At 41.1% G+C, this 23489-nt stretch overlaps 2 protein-coding genes across 2 annotated transcripts; both read right to left on the reverse strand.

The window, feature by feature from the left end:
• Window positions 1-427: 427 nt before the first annotated feature.
• Window positions 428-9630, reverse strand: LOC108780072 (uncharacterized). Its single transcript, XM_018547659.1, has 3 exons — window positions 9402-9630; window positions 7329-7686; window positions 428-5456 (listed from the first exon to the last, which is right to left on the reverse strand). The coding sequence occupies exons 1-3, from the start codon at window positions 9575-9577 to the stop codon at window positions 654-656; spliced, it is 5337 nt and encodes a 1778-aa protein (XP_018403161.1). The 5' UTR covers window positions 9578-9630; the 3' UTR covers window positions 428-653.
• A 3653-nt stretch (window positions 9631-13283) lies between these two features.
• On the reverse strand, window positions 13284-20963 carry LOC108780073 (protein SCAI). The gene is made up of 4 exons (XM_018547660.1): window positions 20770-20963; window positions 18390-19240; window positions 14653-15066; window positions 13284-13551 (listed from the first exon to the last, which is right to left on the reverse strand). Exons 1-4 carry the CDS (start codon window positions 20961-20963, stop codon window positions 13307-13309), a joined length of 1704 nt encoding a protein of 567 aa, XP_018403162.1. The 3' UTR covers window positions 13284-13306.
• Window positions 20964-23489: the final 2526 nt, after the last annotated feature.

The following is a 23489-nucleotide window of genomic DNA, read 5'->3' on the forward strand; positions in this document are numbered from 1 at the left end:
AATTAGATTATATACAAAATGCCTTTTTGTTAACAATTCTTTTGATTAGATGAAAAACGCAATGGATATCATTCATTTCGCTTATAGTTTCAGCTTTTTTAAATCATAAAATCATGATAATAAAAAAGAATTAAATTATTAATAGTCATATTGAAAGTATCTACATACTAAAACTTTAAATTTATGTTATTTTATATACATATATAAGAGAAAACAAGTTATATTTTTGAAGAAAAGAATAGAAATTGTGTTCTCTGTCGAAAATTATAAATTAATAAAGGTTCGATTAAATATTTTTTCTTAAATGTTATATACGTTATTGACTGACGTGTGTATATATATATATATATATAATACATTAAATTATACTACGAATTATTGTAAATAGTATTCTTTAAATATTAAAGTTTTTAATTGTATATTTGGCATATATTAATAATGTAATTACAATTTATTTTTTACAAACTTGGCACTTCATTCTGACATGTGTACAAGAGCTTTAATTCAATTCGAATTCCTTACTTTGTCATATCCTAGTATTTCCTTCATGACAAAATTGTTGTATAAAACAGATTTATACAATATGATATTTTAATTTCTAAAAACCAATAAACTATTAATGGATTTGTTTGGCAAACTGGATTGTAGAAGTGCTATTGAGGAGGATTAAAATAATCCCAATGATGATGATGTGTTACAATCCGTGTGCTACTGAAATAATATATCAACAAGCCTGCGATCAGGAGTAACAAGGCGCATATCGTTAATTCCACATCTCTTATCTTCTCTCTCGTGTCGTCCATACTTAACGTAGACGCTAAATATCCTATAAAATACCTCATAGCTTTTATACCAGCCAATCGGAGTGCTCGAAGAAGCTGCTGCGTAGTATCTATAACGCCAGGTTCTATATCAGAACGTTGACTTGTTGGCGTTTCACTCAGAGAAAAGAACTGAGCTGGAATTTCAGAAGCTGGAAAGGCGATGAAGTGAGTCGAGCTCAAAGGAAAGGAAGATATTGGCGATTGAGAGGACTCCCTTTGCTTTTCAGTAAGGGATTGTCCCGTGTCGGAAGAGTGGGAAATAACAGCACGCTGTGGTTGACTGTCTTTAGGGACATCGTGTTTCGTATCCGAAGAATAGGAAATAATGGCACGCTGTGGTTTAGCGTCCGCACAGGTACCGTGTCCTGGTACGGTTGAATCGGGAGTCGACGTATCAGGGGTCACGGAAATGGCTGGTGGCAAGGAACGAACCGGAGATGCAGTTTGCCGCATGATACCTTTGGTAGGCGAGGAGGATCTAGATCTTGACTTGCAAGGAGTATGTTCTTTACTATCGAACACGTCGTCCTTGCTGCTACGAAGATCCGTAGACATTGAGCCCAGCTCGGTAGTAGTAGTAGTAGCAGTAGTAGTAGTCGTAGTAGTAGTAGTAATAGTAGTAGTAGTAGTCTGGACAGAGATACTCGGAGATTCGCCGATGCGCTCCGATTCTCTCGATTCGGAAAGCTGGGTTGAAGGCGTATCCGACGGAGAATATTCTCTCGATTCGGAAGGCCGGGTTGAAGACGTATCCAATGGAGGATATGAAGCACGAGATTCATCCACGTGGGTGCCCGACGTGGTTCGCGGACTCAAAGTTAGGGGATGTTCGAAATCTAAAATTCGTAAGGACTTATCTTGAGCGATCGTGAACAAGTGTGTGGTAGATTCTTTACCCTTGATCTCTAACTCATCTATCGTAAGTGTCTGTGGGGGAGGGAATTCTTTGGCTTGAGTAACTGAGAGGGGATGTGATATCTCTTTGTCCCTGACATCTACTACGTTTGTTTTAACAACCTTTTGATCCTCGCCAGCATCAGTCTTCTCATCTTCTGTAGACATTGGTTCATTTACAACAGTCTCGCTGGGCTCCGTCGCTTCCGTCGGAACATCCTGCGACGCAGGTTGTCGCTCTTGAACTAAACTATTATCCGTGGTGGGAATGTCGGTTATCTTGTGGCTCGCGGATTCCTTTCCGCTCTCGCGATATCTCTCTTGTGCTTGGGTAGTCATCACGGTTTCCAAGTGACTCCTGATCGCTATCAGCTCTCTGATGATGGCCGGCGACAAGCTTTCCTCCATGGAATCGCCACCTCTCAATTCCGACGCTGTAATCATCATCGCATCCACCTCGGACGCCACGATCTTGTGTGCTTCTATCTGTGACACGCTCAGTCGATCAACTTTTAAATCTCCGACTTCGAGACTGCTGATTCTCAGTGGCTCATCGGACAGCAAACCTCTGACTTGAGGTCGCGATTGTGGTTCTTCTGTGACACGTTCCTCTAGATGAGGCGCTGATCTGTGCTTGTTTTTTGATTCCTCATAAAAGTCGATTTCTCTTGTGGGCGATGGTGACGTTAGTGACACAGTCTCATATGCCATCCGAATGTCTTCTGCTTTTGGAATCCGTTCTTCCTCTTCCTCTTCTTCTTCCTCTTCTTCTTCCTCTTTCTCTTCCTCTTCCTCTTTTCGCAAAAATTGTAAGATCGGTAACGGAGGTACGGGAGGTGTGGTCATTCCGCTTGGACTGGGTATACGTTCCATCGATACTATTATCTGCGAGCCCGATCTGGAAGGTGTCATTATAAGCTTAGCCTGAGTGATTTCTTCAATCACCATATCGTCCGGCAATGGATCGGTCTGTGTCGCTGTCGTCGTTTCCATTGTTTCCGCATATTCAAACGGAGTGCGAGGTCGTCCAGTTATCGCATGTTCCTTTCTTATTCTGGGTGGTCGTGGTGGCGCCGGAAGCGGGCGGCCTTGGATCTTGTTGAGCAATTTGCCGTTGCGAAGATCTCTATGTTCAATCTCATCCGCGCCAACCTCGATGTATGGCGCAGATTCGGATGGTGCTAGAGTCATACTGATGATCGTATCCGACGTCATGCTAATGTCTCTTGTTGTAGTGGGTCTTAGAGTACTATACGCTCGTTGAGGTCGCTTAGGCGGGGTCGGTCTCGGCGTCGTAGCGAACTTATCGCGTTTTCTTCTAGGCGGCGGTGGTCTGGGTGGCTTCTCCCGTTTCTCTACGATGGCATAACCAAAGAGATCTCGCGCCGAACTATTCTCCTCTTCTCGCGGTATGTCCTCCTCGATGTAACCAGCTTCCGGCAGGGACTCCGCACCGTGCGATGTTCTGTCATCGTCAACGGCCGACATAGTCCTCGAACGAGATCGTCTTTTCGGTGGTATCGGTACCGGTTCTGGCGCAGTGTCCTGCCTTTGAAATCGTGTGTCTAAGTTCTCGATGTCCTCATGACTCGTGGACATGATAACGTCACCATTTGCAAATCGCTCGGTTAGCGATTGTCGTGACCGCGACGATCTCACCGGAATCATCGGCTTCCTAGACTCAACGATCTCCATTTCCCAGTCGTCGCGATGACCGTTGCAAATCGGTGCGTCTACATCGCCGTTTCTTCGGTCCATCACCGTTTCGCGATGCGAACGCTTTCTGCGTACTGGTACGATCGGTGGAACAGTTGAAAGAGCAGCGGATGAGTCAGGTACAGCAGTAATAGGTATCGAAGGAGAGAGTATCGATGTCTCCATTGGTGGCTGCGAATGACTACGCAAAGACGACCTCGATTTTCTACGCACAGGTTTCACCACGACTATGTCGTCCAAGAGTTCTTGTAATGCTTCTGGTTGTTCTCCCTCCGTCTGGTACACCACGCGATGTCTAGAATCACTTCTAGAATCACTTCTAGTACGCTCACGGAACATCTCGATCGATACTTCTCGACTACGTCGCGCTGCTGCCGATCGTTCTCGTTTTGGTCTGACCGGTGGTACTGTCTCATTTGACTCTGCTAAATCTTCCTTGTGTTTCCTCAAAGTCCGCGTTCTTATAGGACGTTGAGGCGGAGTAGACGGAAGCTCGTCGTCCTGCAATACATTAATGACTTCTGCTCTGAGAGCATCTCGAATTTCATCGGTCAAATAATTGCCCAGGTTCATGTCATCCTGACTGATGCCTCTTTCTCGTAAAAAGAACTCGTCCGAGTCGATCTCCTCTATCACTCCACGACGCCTTCGATCACAAGAACTACCGCTGGATGCTTGCTGCTCTCGATCAGACTGTATAGAGGAAGGTTCGTGTTCTTCCTCGCCTTCCTCTTCATCGGATGCTGTCTTATGCAGTCCGAATCGCCTCGGATCCACCGCCATGAACGCTCCTTCGTACCTTTCTTGCTCCAGAACTCGTGGCATGTCCTCGTCCAACGATCGCGATTTCGGAATCGGTCTGAATTTCTCCTTGTGCATCATCTGCTGTTCTGCTCGCCAATCATCCTGTACTGCCGCATCCTCGTTATCTTCGATGTCATCTCGGTGAACTTGTTTTATCTCTTGATCATATAATTTCGGATCCACCTCCATTACTTCCTCGTGTTCGTACGACTCCTCCCGTCTTCGCGACTTGTAGGATCTTTTCGGAGGTGCGGGGTGCCGATCCGACACCTCTGATGATTCCTGTTCGTAGTCCATATACTGTATCTCCTCTTCGTCATACTGTTCTCGCTTTTTATTTGTATCTTCCCATGGAATCGCACGAGCCGCCGCCATTATCTCCTCTTCCGTTCTAGCGGACAATCTCGGTGGTTCTTCTTCCATTGAACTTTGATGCCACGGAGGAGAGCCCTCGCTCCCTGCTGCTTCCTCTGGACGATCTTGGTCCTGAACGTAAGCAGAATCTCCAAAACGTTGCGCCCACCTAGTGCCAAAGGATTTTGCCTTCCGAGTGCGAGGAAGGGTCGCGCTCTCTTCCGAGTGAGTCCTAGAGTCCTTGGGCGAAGACGTCGCATATTCGCCACGCTTCTTAGACTTTTTATCGAAGATGCGTGGATACGTGGCGAAATCAAAGATATTACGCTTGGAGCCGGCAGTGGATTCTATCGAATACTGTTGTTGCTGCTCGCGCAGAGGAGGCGGCCGTTTAACGCGAGTGAGCGCGCCGGGCAGACGGATGTTGGGCTTCTTGATGTTGAACTTCGACTTATCCGGCAAGTGGAAACGCGACTTGTCCGGGAAATTGAACTTTGGTCTCTCCGGCAGGTGAAATTTGGATCTATCTGGCAGACTGAACCTCGGCCGATCGATGCTGAATTTCTCTGTCTTCTCGGAGATGGACGTTCTTATCCGATCGATTCTGCTGGGCCGCTTCTCCACGGACTTACGGGGCTTGTCCGACTTGCCACTGCTAGCCGCCGCTGATCTCGTCGTCGTCTTTGTCGTCGTCGTTGTCGTCGTTACTTTTTCGGGTTTCTGCCGTTTCTGCGAGAACGAGAACGTGGGCCGCTGGAAACCACGGAGCCGAGAGCGTAGCTTACTAGCCTGCGTCTTCAGGCGTTGAGGTAGGCCGCGAGCGCCGCGTCGAAGCGGCAACTCTTCCACCATTGACGAGTCTACCTAAAATGATAAATGCTTCTCTGAAAAATAATGTGGAATACGTATCTTATCTATAAAGAAACGAAACATTCTCATATGGCAATACTCAGAATTATTTCTTAAAAAATCATTTTATATAATTATATTACAAACTATATTTTTTTTAGAGATTATTAGAAATAGAATCAAATTTTTTTTAATTTTTTTATTTTAAATTTAATAAAGATAATTAAATTAGGGCGAATTAATTATAAATATATATTTGTTTCTAGATTATTAATGTTATATAAAACGTGCTTATATGTTTTCCATTCCAATGACAGCTACATTAATTTTATAGCTCATCTGAGTGCTAGATACTTATTTAATATTCCTCCAAGTATACTCCTGTATAAAATACCGCTAAAATTTATGCCGTTTAATGTATAACATATAATACATTAATTTGAAAGACATAAGACATTTGCATCATAAATTATTATTTAACATAATCAGCAAAAACTGTTAGTGTTTATAAAACAAACTATTAGAATTAAAATATTACAAATACTTTAAGGTCACCAATAAAAATGGATTAGTGTCGTGCGAAGCATTCGACATGCAATGCCGTTTAGAAACACGCGAAGTGCATTAAAAGTGAATATTTTAAAGTACTGTGAAGTAGTTAGCCACTGTAGCTAATCGCGAAGTAAGCCATCGTGAGATTCGGAATCCATTTCAATTCTATTGTCGGATCCACTGAAATAAATCGCGAAAACTTTCGTGAGCTGTCGCGGGGCGCGCGCAAACGACTTTACGTCCTCATTGAAAAATATCGGCAAGGTCGAGGGATGATTAATATTCTGGCGGCGCCATATATATTCTTGGATCCGATTGCGCCACCGATGGAAAAGCTCAAGCTTTCTGGAGAGTTTTGCAACCAATGGTGTTGCACAATCGGACAGTGACACGCTTGCGTTTGAGCCTCCTTTTTACACGCGAGTTTCGCTAAATATAGGCGGTATATTCGACACGAGTAACAAACCAAAGACAACAAGACGAGCCCTGCAAGCCTCATAGCTTTTAAATTCCGGGGGTCTCTATCGATTCGTGCGACAACTATATTTAACCGTTTTTTATTTTATTCCCTTTTGTTCAATTCGCGAACGAGGAGCCTTTGCAGCAGCCAATGAATATTGATTTACCGATTTGTGTTAAATTTGTGTTAAATAAAAAAAAATTAAACCGTAAATTTCATAAATAAAATAAAAGAATAAATTTTATAAAAAGGAGAAATAAGATTATTATATTGTATTCATTAATTTAAAAATGTATCTACATTCTAATGTGAGATATTCTATATCTCACATTATGTTAAATGAATTTTAACCAATCAATGTCTACCAATCACGTTTCGTAAATATTTCCATATTTACCAAATCTATAGACCTATAAACCTATTTACCAAGCCTATAAGCGACTCCCTCTGATTTTGATGAACTTTGACTATGTTATTTTCTAGACAAAAATAATGGAACGTATTCTTTTTTTCAGGGCCCAATCGCACTTTTAAAGGGTGCAACACCCTTTCTAAAGAAAATCGGTTGTTGTCTTTCGAAACGAATATCATTTTTTACTCAGAATAGTTTTTTCTTTTTCTTACAGTTATACAAAGTATCGACAATATTCGTTTAAAGAGAAAAATCAATTTTCTTCAAAGAGGTATTGCATCTTTTAAAAATGCGATTATAAAAAAGCTAATGAGAAAAAAGATATTTTGATCAACGTATAAAACTACATATTCAAAATTCATCCAAATCGGAAAAGAACGAGAAGAACACTTCAATGAGTTTTCTTATAAATTCTTTTTCCTCGTGGATACGTATATATATCAGGTCAAACTGTAGACTCTACCTGACTAGTGTTGACCTCGCCGTCGGTTCTGGATTCTGTGTAGGGAGTGGATGCGAGGAATCGCTCCTCAAGCCTATCCTGAAATTGCTGTGCCGTGGGTTCCAGTTCCTCGGAGGTATCACCGCCGGTTTCACCGAGTTCGCGGCCCTCCATCGCGCTATCCTCGATTTTGCCATCCAGGGGGAGGATCACGTCGCCGTCCACGGTCAATTCCGGTGGCAGCCGGCCCCGGTCGTCGATGCTGTCGTCGCTGTCGGCGACGGGCATCACGTCCGTGTCGGTGATTCGCACGACCGGTGCCATCGCCGGATGCGGTAACGACGGCGGCGGCGGCGCGATCGGTTCGTAGTCGTGCTCGCTGCAGCGAGAATTCACGTTTATAGCGTGAGACCGATTGTATATAAATAAAACTACATACTCGCGTGGAATCATTAACCCGTTGTTCGCCCAGCGACTATTCTATTGTTCTATGTCTTACGCCATTACCATCAGCATGTAATGATGTGTAATATAATCAAAAATAAAAATTATTAATTGTTGAATAGAGAGATAAAACGTTCTACTTTACATTATTACCTAGCTGTTTAAAAAATTAGACGTCGGTTGTAAATAATCACTATAATAATCAACGTGTTAGATAAAGAACTATAACGATAAGGAATACATTCACTTCTTATGACTTTGCTATTTGCAAATTTTTAACGTATTTTTAACGAAATGTAATGCAGTATTTTCGAGTTTATCGTCTAGGCAGAGTTTATTTACTATTCTCGTAGAGTTAATAAACAATCGGAATCGAATGTAATGCACGTTTAGTAAAGATTATCAGATAAGTTAACAGTAAATATCTTCGAATCGTTTTTTGAATCGCAGCTATCGAAAATGTTAAATTAAATAGATTTTATTCGAAAATTATAATGAAAATGGCACGATAAAAGACGAGTTTTTCTGGGTTCATCATAATTCAAGTTTTCTCAATGTGCACGATATGCGATAATTAACAAATTATATATCAAATGCAAAATTCATCATTCAATTATTTCAAATGTGTCTAGGCTTCTGTTCACATATCTTCTATTTCCTCTAATTCGAATATGACGTATTACTCTACATGTTCGATCCCCTTCCGATCTCATGAGACCGTAAACGAATGCAGGGCAAAATTACATAGGATACCTATCGAAATCATGTCGATCGAACGAAACTCATCAACTGATACATGTTCCCATGTCATTTCGCGTTATGTTCACATTTTTTTTTTAGAATCGAGCAAAAAAGTTGATTATGTTTTTATTGTTGCTTTAAAGGATGTAGTACTCCACACGTTTCTCTTCGACCTCCTATAATGTTTTATCTCTTTTTACAAATCACTGAAAATACATCACTTTTCTATGTGAAGAATTTACGACTGTATCTAAAAATTTCTCATACTGTAAACTGTGTGTATAAGTTCGCTGAATTTAATTTTTAGCACTACAAATATAAAGAAGTCCAAAATGATACAAATATTGCAAAAATATCTGAGACGTTTTAAATTTTTTAAACCGTTTCTCTCAATCTTTCTCTTATATTTTCATGTTGTTTGAGATATATCTTGCACTGATAATTTTGATTAATAAGTGACATCTTATTTTGTTTCTCCGTAATGCCTGGATTCGGACGTTGAATTATATACATTACTCTCAACATCCGCTGTAAACGCGCTCTGTTCAGTGTGATACAGTTCCGTCAGATGTCCAGCTTCGCCCTGGGGACATCGCAGCATGCGCGCGTGTACCGGTACACGGATGCGAGATACGCGGGTCGCGGACGGGGAACTGGACTTGACGGATTTGGGAGCTGACCGAGCTTTCTATCTATAGCCACCCGGGCGAACCTTAAATAGCTGCGACGGTACGCGACACAATTTCGCACGGTGTAACCTATCACAATACGCAACAGATATCAACAATAAAATGGACAACAATCTCTAGAATGGACCACTTTACGTAGTTGACCATCCGAGGCTGGATCAACGTATTTTCCGTCGATTTTGACTTGACGGAACATTGCGGTGTCTAGAGGGATACTGACCTGCAGCGGACCGCAGGTGGCTGCTGCATCATCCTGGATGACGGTCTGACGAGGAGAGCACGTCGTTCCGGCAGAAGCGAGTCGCTCCGGTAGTACTGACACCCGCAACGGACCTCGCGTCCGAGGCTCGACGTTGACGACGCCCGCGAAGTGCGTCCTCGTTGCTCCGGCTCCATCCCCACCCCCGGAGAAACGCCGCAACCGCACACGGAGGTCCGGCACTAATCCACCTCCAGTCTCCTCTTCCTCTATCCGCCTACCTGAACGACGACCAAGGAGCAACGATGACGACGACGACGACGACGACAACGACGACGACGACGACGACGTTTCGTCGTTCTTCCCAGAACGTCGTTCACGAAATACCTTCGCCTCCCAATCAAAGGGAAGCGGGATAGACAAAAAGAGGAGAAAAGAGAAAGATAGAGGGAGAGAGAGAGAGAGAGAAAGAGAGAGATAGAGTAGAGAGGAGGCTGAGCGGCCCGCTAGAGCAGCCCGCTGCAGCGGCTCCTAGGCGACTCCCTTCCGTACCCTCGGCCGCCCATCGCGAGCGCGACTGGGACGGACATTAGATTATTTATAGCAGCCTTCGGTATTTAACGGGCTACGACACTGTCTCGGACCGTTCGAATCACCTGGTGCATCTGCGGGTTCACTCGGACCATCGCGGCAAATTATGTCGCGGGTGCATTCCCACGCGATCGCGGGAAAATCCGGATGGATGTTTCTTCTTCATGTAGTTAGATAAGCGGCTTGAAAAACATAAAGAAAATTGCACTAATAAAAATTTCGCGATTGGCTAAGTACCAAAAGCGACGGTATTTCTGTAACGTGTACGTTGGTAGTTTCAATATAAGAAGAAAGCGAATTGACATGACTTGTGAAACGTACGGAACTATACTCGGACTTGCTACCGTCGGCATCTGTCAGCGATAAATGACGCTGATGAGTGCTGCTAATGCAGCAGGAAATTAGGGTACAGCTGCGATATTCTATGTTGCGTTAGCGCCACTTATTGGTGTCTTAATTATTAGAGGAAGATACGACGGCGGCAGCGCTTTCGCCCTACTCAGTCATTTTGTTATTTAATTATATAAAAAGTTACTTCTCTTTAAGAATTTCTCGCCACTGTTAACACGAGCGATATGTATTCGTGACTATAAAAACCAAATTCTGCGCTACCAGAAATTAAAAAAGAATCGATGAAATAAATAATTCTCACACGAGTACTCATGAAAGATGCTCGTACAAACTATAAGAAACTTCCATTTTTGTTTGATAATTACTCCTTGAGGAATAATAATTCCTCATACTAATTTTTCCTAATAACTATTCCTTGAGGCACCTCCTCCTTGCTGCAGCTGGAATGAAACAGGAGCGATTCGATGTGAACGTGAATAAAAAATATGTATGTTTCTCGAAGCAGGAAAGTGTTTCAATTTGAGATAAAAACGAAAATTACGTGATTTGATTTGAAAGTGAAATTTTTTCCTTTCGAACAATCTCGTTGCAATGACGCGCATTATCTCGCAGCACGCGAGCGTATAAAGAAAGTTATAAAGGCGGACGAACGTCATGCGCGACAACGTGGATTCGGCGATTGTGTCACATCTTGGCACTCGATGCCAGCACCGCGATACAATGCTTAATGATGAGACGGCTGTCGACTTTGTTAATGCACCTCGGTCAATGTAAAAATAATTCGTAGAGAAAGACGCAGCTGCGTTGCATTCTTCTTGAAAGCTGTACGTTTGTAATTGTACATATGGTTCGTAATTCTGTATATACGGATGATGTTCCGCAGTATATACACGTGTATTTGGTGTCCCAAGATTACCGGCACATCTTTCACACACACTGAGAGATTAAGATCGAGAGCTGATCTTCCCCTACAATTTTGACTGCATCCTCGTAATGCAGTTACATTCATTCTCAATCGCAATAAATAAAGCAAATATATAAAAATTGGCATATAACTTGTGAATACTATTAACGACTCTACATTTTTACTAAAAACGGTTTCAAATTAATCAATAAGTGGCAGTAGAAGCGATGATAATTCTGTGACACCCTGCATACTGTACAGAATATTCGATAACGAATGGTAAAACTGAGGGGTTGATTTCACATACAAAAATAAATCGAAAGCGATTATTTAGAGAGTAGAAAGGCGTTATACATAGATTGACGCCTCAATTTTTAAAAGCCATTTTTTTCAAAACAGAGCTTTTTACAAAGGAAAAAAGGTTTAGTTTATATTTCTGATTTTTACGTGCACAGAATCACTTATCTTTCTCGATTGTACCATTCATTACGGAACAACCCTGTATAAAACGTTATATAAACGTTATGTATAATATTCTTTTCTCGATATTTGTCGTGTATTATACAGTGTGTTCCAGACGTACCACGTCGTTTCGACTGTCAACGTTAAACTGAGAGAGAATCTCGGTATAGAATGCCAATAGCTCTTGAGACATGAACAATGAGAAGTTCAAGTTTCACGAACGTGTGAATAAATAACGAAGTGCTGTTTTTCAGCTAACTTTAAGTAAACGTTTACTTTTAGATAAACTTTTAATTCAGCTCGTTCAAAATATTTAATCTATAAAACTAAATGGCGGACGGTGTTGCACGATTTAAGTTCTCGCTAAAGAAAAAACTCCACTCGAAAACACGTCAACGATCACGCGACTGAAAGATGGTCCGGTAGGTCTGAAACGCTCCATACTTTTGCAATACTTTATAAAATATATAGAATATACAGCACGTGTTGTGTATATGTCGTGTGTGTGTAAATATATAATACATTGTATGTGTATGTATGTATTGTGTTACGCTAGGAGTCCTATAACGACGTTCGCTCGACGTTCGTATGGCCGCTAAAGATCCGATATAGTGTGGTGTCATTCAGGAGGAAGGGGTGATCGCATGTACAAGTGAGCGCCTAGTAATTTCTTCGATAATCTTCCGACTCGCATGGCCGCTCGCTTATCCCGTGCGAGTCGTCCGTACGGTTAACGTCAAACTCCTCGTCAAGCTCGTAAACCGCGCTCTACTTTTTGCTTATAAATAAACGAGCGAGGTGGAGAAGAGACATTTTCGCGCGCGCGTGGGTGATGCTTGACCGATCGCGAGCGACCACGACGAAGACGAAGACGAAGACGACGACGACGACGACGGCGACGGCGACGTAGTGTCGGAGATGATGCGTCTCTGCTTTGAATCGCACGAAACGGGGACGGTGAGCGCGTTTTCATGATATTCGAGTACGAGACAGAGAGAATGCAAATATCGTGGATGTGTTATTCGTACGAAAATTATATTGCCACTTCATATATATACATATATACATATACATACATATATATGTATATATATACCTATGTTACAGTTCAAGCATTCGAACGCATTTCAAGTGTGTAACTCTTGAAGAACCAGAAGCGGTAATTTTATCTTTACATTATCAGTCCGAAGCGTCGGTACGTATAGCAGCAACACTCGCTCGATCGCCGATCGTATTTCTCTGGGATTTCTCCATGTCACAGCATTGTCGTTATAATCGGACGGTGTAGGCGAGTTCCGTCGTCCGGCGATTGCGCGAAATCGGTAGAGCGATTATCCTGCCTTAGTGCCGCGTTGTGTCGTGTCGCGGTGTTGTCGCACGCGTTATTCCCGGTGTGCCGTGGTCCAAGTTCTTGGGGACTCCGGATCCCTGATTCTCTCACTATCACGGCTACGCGATCCCGCCAATTACGCGATTACTGCGAAGACGCGGTTTAGTGAGGTCTGAGAGCTGCAATTTTATTGTTGCAATTATAATTACAGTAGTCGTAATCGTAATCGTGGTTGTGAGATGGTAACAGGGACGTCGTGTCGGGGACCGGGCAGGGTAGATGCCGGGGTCAGGCGAGCTCGTTGCTTTCCGGAAAGTGGTCGCGGGCATCCAGGCAGGCAGCTAGATCGAGCACCAGATGGTGGAGGGTGGGATGCTCGAGGACTTCAGCATCTGGCAGAGGCGGATGACAACGCGGCCTCTGCTGACGACCCCTGAACGAACGGTGCAGATTCAACACCACGTCGCAGAACACGTAGCGCACCAGCAGCAACCGCAGGAAGTCATCACCGAAGAACTGCAGCACGCTGGTCTCTACGAGTTGCAAGATCGCGAATCAAGTTGTGAGATATCGAACATCGGGAACGATTTGATCTAGTGGAGGAAGATGTACTTCAAACGTCAGTTCTTTTTATAATTTGTGACATTAAAATAAATGTGCATATATTTTTCTTTGGAGTTAGTCCTTTGTTGGTGAGACTTCGAAGGATTGCTCCAACTTCTTAATTTTCTCAGATGTCTCGGGTCGAGCTTTCAAACAGGCTTTTCTAGAAGTGACGCGGAGGCGAATAAAGAAAAAGCACAGTTATCTTTCCTCTATATGTAAAAGTTATGCGATGTCTTCGAGTCTTGCCGAGACTCTTTAATTTTCGATTTTACAACTAAGTTTGTTCAAGGAAATTTATGACAAAAAGATATTTTGATTATATTTTGAATAAATGTTTAGAATAGAAAGCATGTGTTATATAACATTGGTTCATTTCGATAGAGTAATAGGGATATCCCTTAACTTAGAAAATAAAGAGACACACAGAAATCGGAGAATGCGAGTTTGTCGATAAATTCATTTGGATCTAGGCCAAATGCGTTTATTGTTGTAACACGATCGTAAGTCGCATTCAATAAGCCAGACGGCTGCTGCCGCACAACGAATATACCTCGCGTTTTGACGATAAAATCGTAATTTTGTTCGCCCTTCTCAGTGTCGCGTTACTATCAAGCACCACGCGATATACTGGTCAAGTTGAATAAATCTTTTTCGATAACTATGCGCTTTTTTTAGAACACGATACAATCTTACAGAAATATTCTACCTTCAATTATTGCGGTAAACATTCAAGATAGATACTTTAAAAGCTGTTTCTTAAAATAATAGTAAGTGAAAGCATTTGAATTCGATGATTAATGTCTATGAAACGGTAATTACTCCTATTTCAAGAGAGATATTAAATATAAATTTACAATTTCAATTATCATCTTTTAATTTTAATAATGCGAATTTTTAGCCGACCAGCGAGAAACTGATTGAGAGACGGTCTCCTGACATTCATCGTCCTCCACTATGGCGCTCGTTCCTTTGCCCTTTTCGTCCGATCGACGCTTTGGACAATTTGGATGCGTCGCGAGTATCCTTACCGCATCGGGAACGCGTTACGAGCTGACTGGCCTCGTTAAGGAATCGCTCGATGTAACGCTGGCAGCGCTCCCAATGTTGCACGGGCAGGCTCCCGACGTTGCATATAAGGCAAAAGGCGGCGAGGGGGGCGTGAAGAAATAGGGTGAACAGGCTGCCACCGTGTCGCAGGTCGCGCAGGGTCGGCGGCACGTCCTGCGGCGACATTAGCACCATCAGGGGTTGACCGAAGTAACGCGGTATCTGTTGGAACACGAAGCTGTTGTCCGAGTCGACGACGACAAAAAGCGGCTTCCTGGTGAAGGGATACAGATCACCCGGGTACAGGCAGTGCGGCTCCTTACCGCCGGCCGGCCTCTTCCCGTGCTCTGGATCCCTCTTGCTGCACGTGGACACGCCGCCCAGGTCGTACCCCACTGCAAAATCGCAAAATTTTATCAACATCGTGCAATTCTGCGTTCGCCGATCCGTCAAACGGATGTTAGGCAACATTGAGGAAACCTCGGAAATCCGGCCGTATTCATTTGACACAAAGTATCTCGCAAGATTTACGTACAATTAAAATCAGATGTATTTCTCAAAACGAGATGCAACTTGAATGACTTTATTAAATGATAAAAACTTTATTTCTTCTTCATATTTATTTAATGTATTGTTTGATTTTCGTTGATTCAAGACTTATACTCATCATGTTAAAATACATTATAAACGAATAAATGTTCTTGTTTTAGAACATCTAAAATATTTCAGACGTTCTTGACATGAATAGCAATTTATATATGTGAAACTTGTCTTTCCCCAATGTTGCCATCACTCACCACAACCATTATTTTAATTCTAAGCATAAGCAAACGTTCTAAAAATTTCATATATGCTTTTCTAAGCAGTTCTATCAATAAACAAAAGCCGTGGAATCCGTTCCGCATTATTTATCTTGCCAATTATTGTAATCGATGGACTCCTGGTTTCTAATACATTGATATTGATTGCAAAGCTGGATTCGCCATCGTAGGAATCTTTATTACGAAGCAGCCTTGATATTAGGGCGATACTTTATTTTCCTTTAAAGACCTTCGCTGCAGTGGCGACCGATATGTAATCTTGATCTAAGGCGTAATGTTCAATTCTCCTTAAATCGCAGCCAATGTCAAAGTTACATGCAGATAAATTGTTTGTAAGTAACTTTGATTTTGTTCCATCAGCATAAATAACGTGCAAATGAAATAAACTAATTCATGAGACACAATAATAACAAAAAGATAATACATAAATTTTGTTAAAACAGAGAGCAAATCTTTCTTGAGACTCGACGTTCATGCCGCATTATCTCCAAATATAATAAACATTAATTAATTACTATTAAAATGTTGATAAATCATCTAAAAAATTTTTAATTAATTAAACATTCGTTCGCATTTCTCAAGCCATTCTTCAAATATGTTACATTTTAAATGTATAAAAATTTTTTTCCAAAGACACTTTGCATAAAATATATGAACATGCATTTTTCAAAAACTGGTCTCGATATCTATAAACAAGAAGAAAATGTATACATTTATAAACATTTCTCCACGAAATCGCTATTCCATTATTATTAGTTCATCATTAGTTCATCATTAGTTCATCATCATTAATGAACGAAATATGCATCCTACATAAATTCAAGATGAGTGTAAAACAGTTAAATAAAAAACTAAAATTAAAAACATAAAATAATTTAATTTAATCTTTTTTTACATAAAAAAACCTGTTTTCTTACGATAACAACGATGCTAGTAAATCGGCAAGACATATTTACACTACAAATTGAATAAAAATTTTTTTAGAAAAGTTCCTCTATAAACTTGCGAAAATCAAGCCAGAGTTTGTTGAAGAATCTCTCTCTCTTTCTCCATCGAAAAATTTTCAGTCAATCTGGGACACTTTACACGGTCGGTTCGATACAAAGAGATGTTTCGGGAGATGATCGCGTACACGTATATACGAAACACGTGGTTGCGGCCTCAACGACGTCGCACGGATTATCGTGTCATGGCAATTCCAATTCAGAGAACATGGGAAAGCCAGCCAGCCACTTTCACGATGATATCGGTTGCCAAAGTACCGGACTACCGACCGGGGAAACTGACCGAAAAGACCGACACGCGTACGGCTTCGGCTTCATCGAGCGGGTGATTCGCTTTAACTCCGCTTGACTGTACAACGGGCCGCTCTGTATCAGTAGTCACTTTTGGATGACCGCCGTTTATGCTGGCGCACAATCGGCTCAAGCAAAGCGGGAATGGACTTGGTGGACCCGAGATTGCAGGGCGTGAAATGCGGGACTCGATACTTGCGATTGATAGCGCTTAAGCGTGATGTAATGATTTGCAAGTCAAATAATTTTATGCGGTATCAAAGTCCAGACAAGAATGACAACCTATTAGTTGTCACTTATAACTTACAAACTTTAATACAAAATTCTTAACACATATAATATACAAATATCAACAAAAAACAATTTCACAGTATGATTAGAGTTAATTGCATGTTAGTACTACTTGCGTTTACTTGATTATTATTTAATCTGTATCTTGATATAATAAATAAACTTTTATGTAAAAATAATTTTTTATTTTAACTCTCTAGGAACGGCATTGTTTTATTATTAAAAAAATTTTTTTACTGATTTTTTTGTTATGATTTTTTGTGTAAAGTAAAGAATCTATTAATATTTACAATAGCAATACATATATCCATATACATATATCAGCATGGTCTTTCTGTCAGTTAGAAATATTATTTGTCAGTTCACATACATTTCCATCTTCAGTTTTTAAGAGCAACTAATCCCGAATTTACCTCAAATTTATCCCGAATTTAATTTTAAAGTGAACGTTGCAAATTTGCAACACACTCGCTCCTAGAGGATTAATCAATACTCCATTCGCGTACTTAAATGTTACGTTTGTAAAATGTGTTTAATTTCCTTTGTATGTTAAAATATCTAACGCGTAAATAAGAATCGCAGAGTAAAACATCTTACATGAGAACGTTCTAATATTTATAATAAAAAGTTTTCATTGACTGATGTTCATAGTACGTTCTTATTTTAAATGACTCCTTAAGATGCTAATACAGCTCTTTAATTGGTTTATGTCATCTTAAGATTGTATTTAAGATAATTTCCAATACAAGAATCGACTATGAATACCGGCCATTATCAAATTAACGAAAAAATAACACATAAGAATAATAACTTATATAATTTCATATAAAAATATGATCTAAATTAACGATTTCTAATTATTTAATTTAATCTTTTTCAATCAAGATTGCGCTTCCCCCCTTTATACTCCATCCCTTATTTTTATTCTTTGTAAAAATATCGTTCTCCCGCTTGATATTTGTCGCATATTATTAATTGACCTATGATTGATAGGTCACCTTCGGTAGCGAAGCGAAAGCTACTTAAACGTCCATTTGCATAAGCATTGCCACTAAATTTCTAACTTTTCCAAGTAATGTACAGATAATTTATCAATAATATAGCTTGTTCAAACTAATAGCCCCATCGATCAAGCGACAAATTAAATGCACGATTTATAGAAGATGCATGTCACCCTTTCTTCAAGATCTATTTTCAGCAGATCTTCCGTACAAAATAAGGGGATTTGCGTCTAACGCCTATAAACTTGCGACAGCACAGCGATAAAACGAACAATAAGAACGTTAATATGAAACTCGATTAAACACTCACTTTCTTCGGGATGCTTAACGGTGGAGAAGCAGCCGTCCGCCGACAGGTACAGCAGTAACGCGCCGTTCGCCGGTAGCTCCTTGAAGCCACTTGCGAGGAACACTTGCACCTGGCTGTAGGTCGGCCTATACAGCAGGTACTTGTGCGGATTGTCACGTCTCGGCGCGCCGTTCTCCGGTCCAGGATAGGGCCCGGGTCTAAAGGGCATCCGGCCGGCCGGCGAGGCGTCGTGCAGGTGATTCGGGTCGTCTCTGGGCTCCCGCTCGAGCGTCTGCAGCATTCTGAACATGTCCATTGACAACTCACTGAACTTCACCTGATCGGCGCAATTACCGACTATTAGGATCTCTTGGAGAGATAGGCACATGGGTGGCGATCGTTCGACGGGCGGGCAGGTCTGCGGACCGAGCCTGTGGGTCAGCACGATGGGGTTCGAGTCCGAGTGCAGGACACCGACCGCGGACTCGGCCTTTACGAAGCCTTTGATTTCGTCCAGGACGAGGTTCCACTCGAGCTGATCATCGGGCTCGTAGGTGCTAGTGTAATCGGCTATCTGAGCGTCGAGCTCCTGCACAAGCTCCCGCACAAGCTTCATACGGTTCAGCAAGAGGCAGACGACGATGAAGCGAGCGTAATACCTAAGCTTCTTCACCATCAGATCGCTTCTGTCCTCCTTAGCAGCGCGGCTGTAATAGGCGCGACCGCGTATCGCCGCGTAGAACGAGTAGGCCTCGTGCAGGTAGCTCGTTTCGCTGGTACGTAGATAATAGTGGTAGTAGAGCTGGCCGATCTTGCTAGCGATCTCGCCGATCTGCCACCTCTTGAGGCCATACTTCGTGTCCAGTATTGTTCTAAAAACAAAGCGAAACTGTACACGTGAGCGTGCTATTTTTATTTTTTAATCGCCGAATTACTATCAAATCTAAAAATTAACTTTTTATAATACATTCTTCTATGTCTACTGCAGTATATAGATAATTTAATTATATTTAAGGTATTCATTTTCAATGATCTTTTTTATCGTTTTTGAAAAATGTGTGTTTTGAGAACATTGGAGTTAATTTATATGACAAAATATTTTTACGGATTAATTATTACGAGTTCAAGAACATATTTTTCTTGAAAGAATATTAATATTTCCCCAAATATATATAAATACTTTTACAACAAAATTAATTTAATCATTTTAAATATCTTATATTTATTTTTTAAATCAAGAACAATCTATTTGAACATTACAATAAAATTTACATGACTTAAAGATCAATCGTCAAATCAAAATACAATTTATTTAACATCTTTAAAAATAAAATAAATGTATATAATAATAGATGTATAATAAATAAATATATAAAAATAAACAATAAATTAAATATTCTAATACATATACACACACACACACACAAAATTGCAACATTCCTAATTAGAAACATTAACAGACTTCAGAAAGAACAGAGACTAAAAGACTTTCTTTGTTTGCTTCTCACTTTATTGAAGATCCGCTCATTACATACGTATTATACGATAACGTAATTAGCAATGACATGTTGTAATGAAGTAACGACAGAAGCGAGAAAAACAAGTGAAACTTTTTCCGCCAATATGTAACATTTCAATACGATGCGCGGAAATTGAGTCGTTCTATTGTGAGAATATCAACCAGTTTATGTAAACGGAAATGAGATTTATTCGATCTCATACTAACGCAAAGTCGTGAGACTGACTAGCGAACAGATACAAAGTCTAAAGCGCAACACACGAGGACTTGGTCACGTGGACCTCGCCACGCAGACCTTTGTTTCGTCATCGTCATCTGGATCGGCTGTCGTGGCGCCCGCGAAACGTGATCAAGTATCGTGCTGCAGTATCGCGAACGTTCGCGTGCTAAAATTATATATCGTACTCTACATCAAAACGCCAAGAACAATACCATACGATATTTTCTACGATGGTCATAATCTTGCGGCATGCCTCGTCGAGCGCCACCACTACTAACGTGCCGAATGTGTCTGTTTCTACTCGATCGAGAGAGAGATCGTGGATGGATATGGAGGTCATTCAAAGAAATCGACAGAAATCGTTTAATCATACGCATGCGAATGTATGAAATTAAATTAATGTGATCTTCCACTGCAGAATATTCAGCACATATTTTTGATCTTTTTATCAATGTGTCATTTAGAAACATTTATCTCTTGGTAAAGTAACTCCGAGAAATCATTGTACCAAGGGTGCTCCAAAAGATCAAAGAAACCTCACTACAAAGTTATGTATTTCCCTCGCTTTCTCACATATACACAAGCGGATGCATACAAACGCGCACGCTCCCTCTTTCTCTCTCTCTCTTTCTCTTTTTCTTGCCCTTATCTTTATTACTCACCTGTGCTGTTGTTGGAACTTCCACAGCTTCGTGTAGACGTCGAAAGTCCGCCCGAAGTAACCCTGCCACTGCTTATGCCCGTATTGCGGCAGGTCGCGCAGCCCGTTGAACAGCTGCTTGCTCTTCTCGAGCAGGTGACAGAACTCGAGGACGACTTTGCGCTCATGGTCGTCCATACCAGCCATCATGACCATCTTTTCGGCGAGTCGAGACCGCGGCCGGACGCTGGCTAGACGCCCTTCTCGACGACACGGTCGCGGCGGACCCGCGTGATGGCGCCTGGCGATTCCGCCACCCTTTTGCACGGCGCCTACGACGACGGCGACCACGGCGACCAATCAATACTTGCCCACCCCGCATCAGGGGGAGCAGCGTGTGCGCCACCACCGCCGCTGCCGACGCCGTCGTGACGCCTAGCGTCGACGTCGACGGCGGAGGCGGCGGCGACGCCAACCGCAGCGACGACGTTCGCGGACATCTGTACGAGCGACGTCGAGACTTGGGGATGCTCTCGCAAATCGATATTCTCGTTCTGAAAGGTAAAATGTTGGTGGAGGTAACTGCTTCTCTCGAGACTGTCGCGTCTAATAGCATTTTATAATAATTTCAAATTTAATACTATTGTTATATAGTTATAACACAGTTTGAGTAAAATTTGAACACACAGTAGAAGAACCTGACTTGAATCAGACGCGTGACATCTTATTAAATATCTATTTAAAAAAGTTATTAATTATTTAATTAAAATATCATTATGCGTTTTACGAAGAAGAGGTACGTTTTTACAGTAGCCTGTAAAATTTGAAAATATTCAAAGAATTGGGATTGTTAAAAACTTAATTGTTAGCACTATTATATATGGAAACTTCAAGTTCTAACTATCCGATCGGTAGACCAACCATTATTGATGGCAAGATCGATAAATTTCTACCCCATGGTAAGGAATACTGCAGGAAACTGCCTATGGGGTTGGTCTGTACACAGTCGGTCTGATTTTACCCTTACCCAGTCATTACAGCTCTACTGATATGTCTTCAAAATGATTATATATGCTCGAAGCAATAATCAACGGAAGGAATATGAATATTGAGGCGTGAATATTACAAGAATACTGCAAAATTTAAGAATAATGAAAAGATCGCAGATATTATATACCTATAATATGTATTATACGATCAATCAATTTTTCTCAAAATCGATTAATATCTATATTTATAAAAATAATGATATAATATACAATACGTATATAATTATATTTGAAAAATTGTTCTTTTAAATATAAAATATTTTAGTATTAATAATAAGAGAATAATTTTTAATCATTTGAAGATAAATCTTTTTAAAAAGATGCTTTAGCAAAATTATTTGCTTTGCTTTGATCACATTAGATTTCTTGGAAATTAACGTTACATTTAAATTTTTTACTAAAGCAAAATCTATTCAAAATTAACTATAAAATAAGACATTTTTAATTTTTATCTTTTTAGAATCATCTAAAGAAATCAGCTATTTATAATCATTATTACTAATCATCTGATGTAAATCTTAAAGGTAATGCAAACAAAAAATATTAATGATGAGAATCTTATTAAACTGTATATTTAAACATCCAACAAATTTGAAATAAGAAATACTGGCCATAAAGGTCGAAGCTGAATCTTTAATGCTTTAAATAATTTAATGCAAATTATGTATATGTACTTACATATGTATCATATTTGTAGTCATTTTAAACTGCACACTAAAAATTGTATCAGAATTAAAACACAGCTAAATTACTGAAATAATATCACAATTAAATTTTGATGTTCAATAGGCATCTATTAAAGAAATCTTAATATACTGGTAATCTCTAAATAAAATTTATTGCGAAAAATATTACCTCAGCCGGGGGTTGAATCCGGATCTCTAGCATTCCATGCGAACATCTTAAGCCTTTAGATTTAGACTATCAACGCTAAAATATGATAGAAGAAAAAAATATAATTAAAGCATCCGAATTTCGAATTTAGCTTTTTACTGATGGAGATTCGTTAAAATCTCAAGATCACGTATTTTACGTACTTTATTCCATTGATATCTTTTCCATCGTATGAATCTCCGAACTCCCACGAATATCTAACTAACTTTCTATACTCGTCCGGACTCTAACGAGGCCTGTCCGTTTTTCTTTCACCGTAATTAAAATTTCCCGACGAAAGGAGGGTAACGCCACGCCAGCGAACGAAGTGCCGGAGAACAGGGGGTGGTTGTGGCCGCTCGACACTTTCGTCGCCGCGGCTCGTTACGGCGGCAGCGACGGTGGGAGTTTTACCGCCCCGCTAGTCGACTACCGTCGTCGGCGGAGATTAATTAACTAGATAACGGTCGGTGACTGGGAAAGAGGGCGAGGAGAGCGGATAAAAAGGGTGAAAAAGAGAGAAAGGGAGAAAAAGAGAGTCAAATAGAGAGCGAGAGAAACGCTCCGGAGACGAGGGATGGAAAACATCACAGGGGGCGAGAGAATGCGCGATGCAACCATGAGCCGACCATGGGAATCCCTGTTAGCAAACCATGGAACTATGGGGGTGGCCGCGATGATGGTAGGTGGCGGCCAGGGGGGGCCATTTCCAGAGGCCGGACGGTATAGAGTCCGGAGTATATCGACTGTGTCGCCTCATCTACAAGTCAATCAGGCTCGCGTGTCGGCGGCTCGTGAGGCCGGCTGGTACACGTAAGTA

Source organism: Cyphomyrmex costatus, unplaced genomic scaffold (genome assembly GCF_001594065.2).
Source record: "Cyphomyrmex costatus isolate MS0001 unplaced genomic scaffold, Ccosl1.0 scaffold666, whole genome shotgun sequence".
In the NCBI taxonomy this organism is placed as follows: Eukaryota; Metazoa; Arthropoda; class Insecta; order Hymenoptera; family Formicidae; genus Cyphomyrmex; species Cyphomyrmex costatus.

Coding starts and splice junctions, on each gene's coding strand:
- LOC108780072 (XM_018547659.1), bottom strand. CDS start 9,577: ATGGAGCCGGAGCAACGAGGACGCACTTCGCGGGCGTCGTCAACGTCG. Junction 7,687..9,401: donor CCACCTGCGGTCCGCTGCAG/GTCAGTATCCCT, acceptor TTCTCGCTGCAG/CGAGCACGACTACGAACCGA. Junction 5,457..7,328: donor GCGAGGTCAACACTAGTCAG/GTAGAGTCTACA, acceptor TTATCATTTTAG/GTAGACTCGTCAATGGTGGA.
- LOC108780073 (XM_018547660.1), bottom strand. CDS start 20,963: ATGGTCATGATGGCTGGTATGGACGACCATGAGCGCAAAGTCGTCCTC. Junction 15,067..18,389: donor CGTTAAGCATCCCGAAGAAA/GTGAGTGTTTAA, acceptor GCGATTTTGCAG/TGGGGTACGACCTGGGCGGC. Junction 13,552..14,652: donor CGTAACGCGTTCCCGATGCG/GTAAGGATACTC, acceptor TGCAACTCGTAG/AGACCAGCGTGCTGCAGTTC.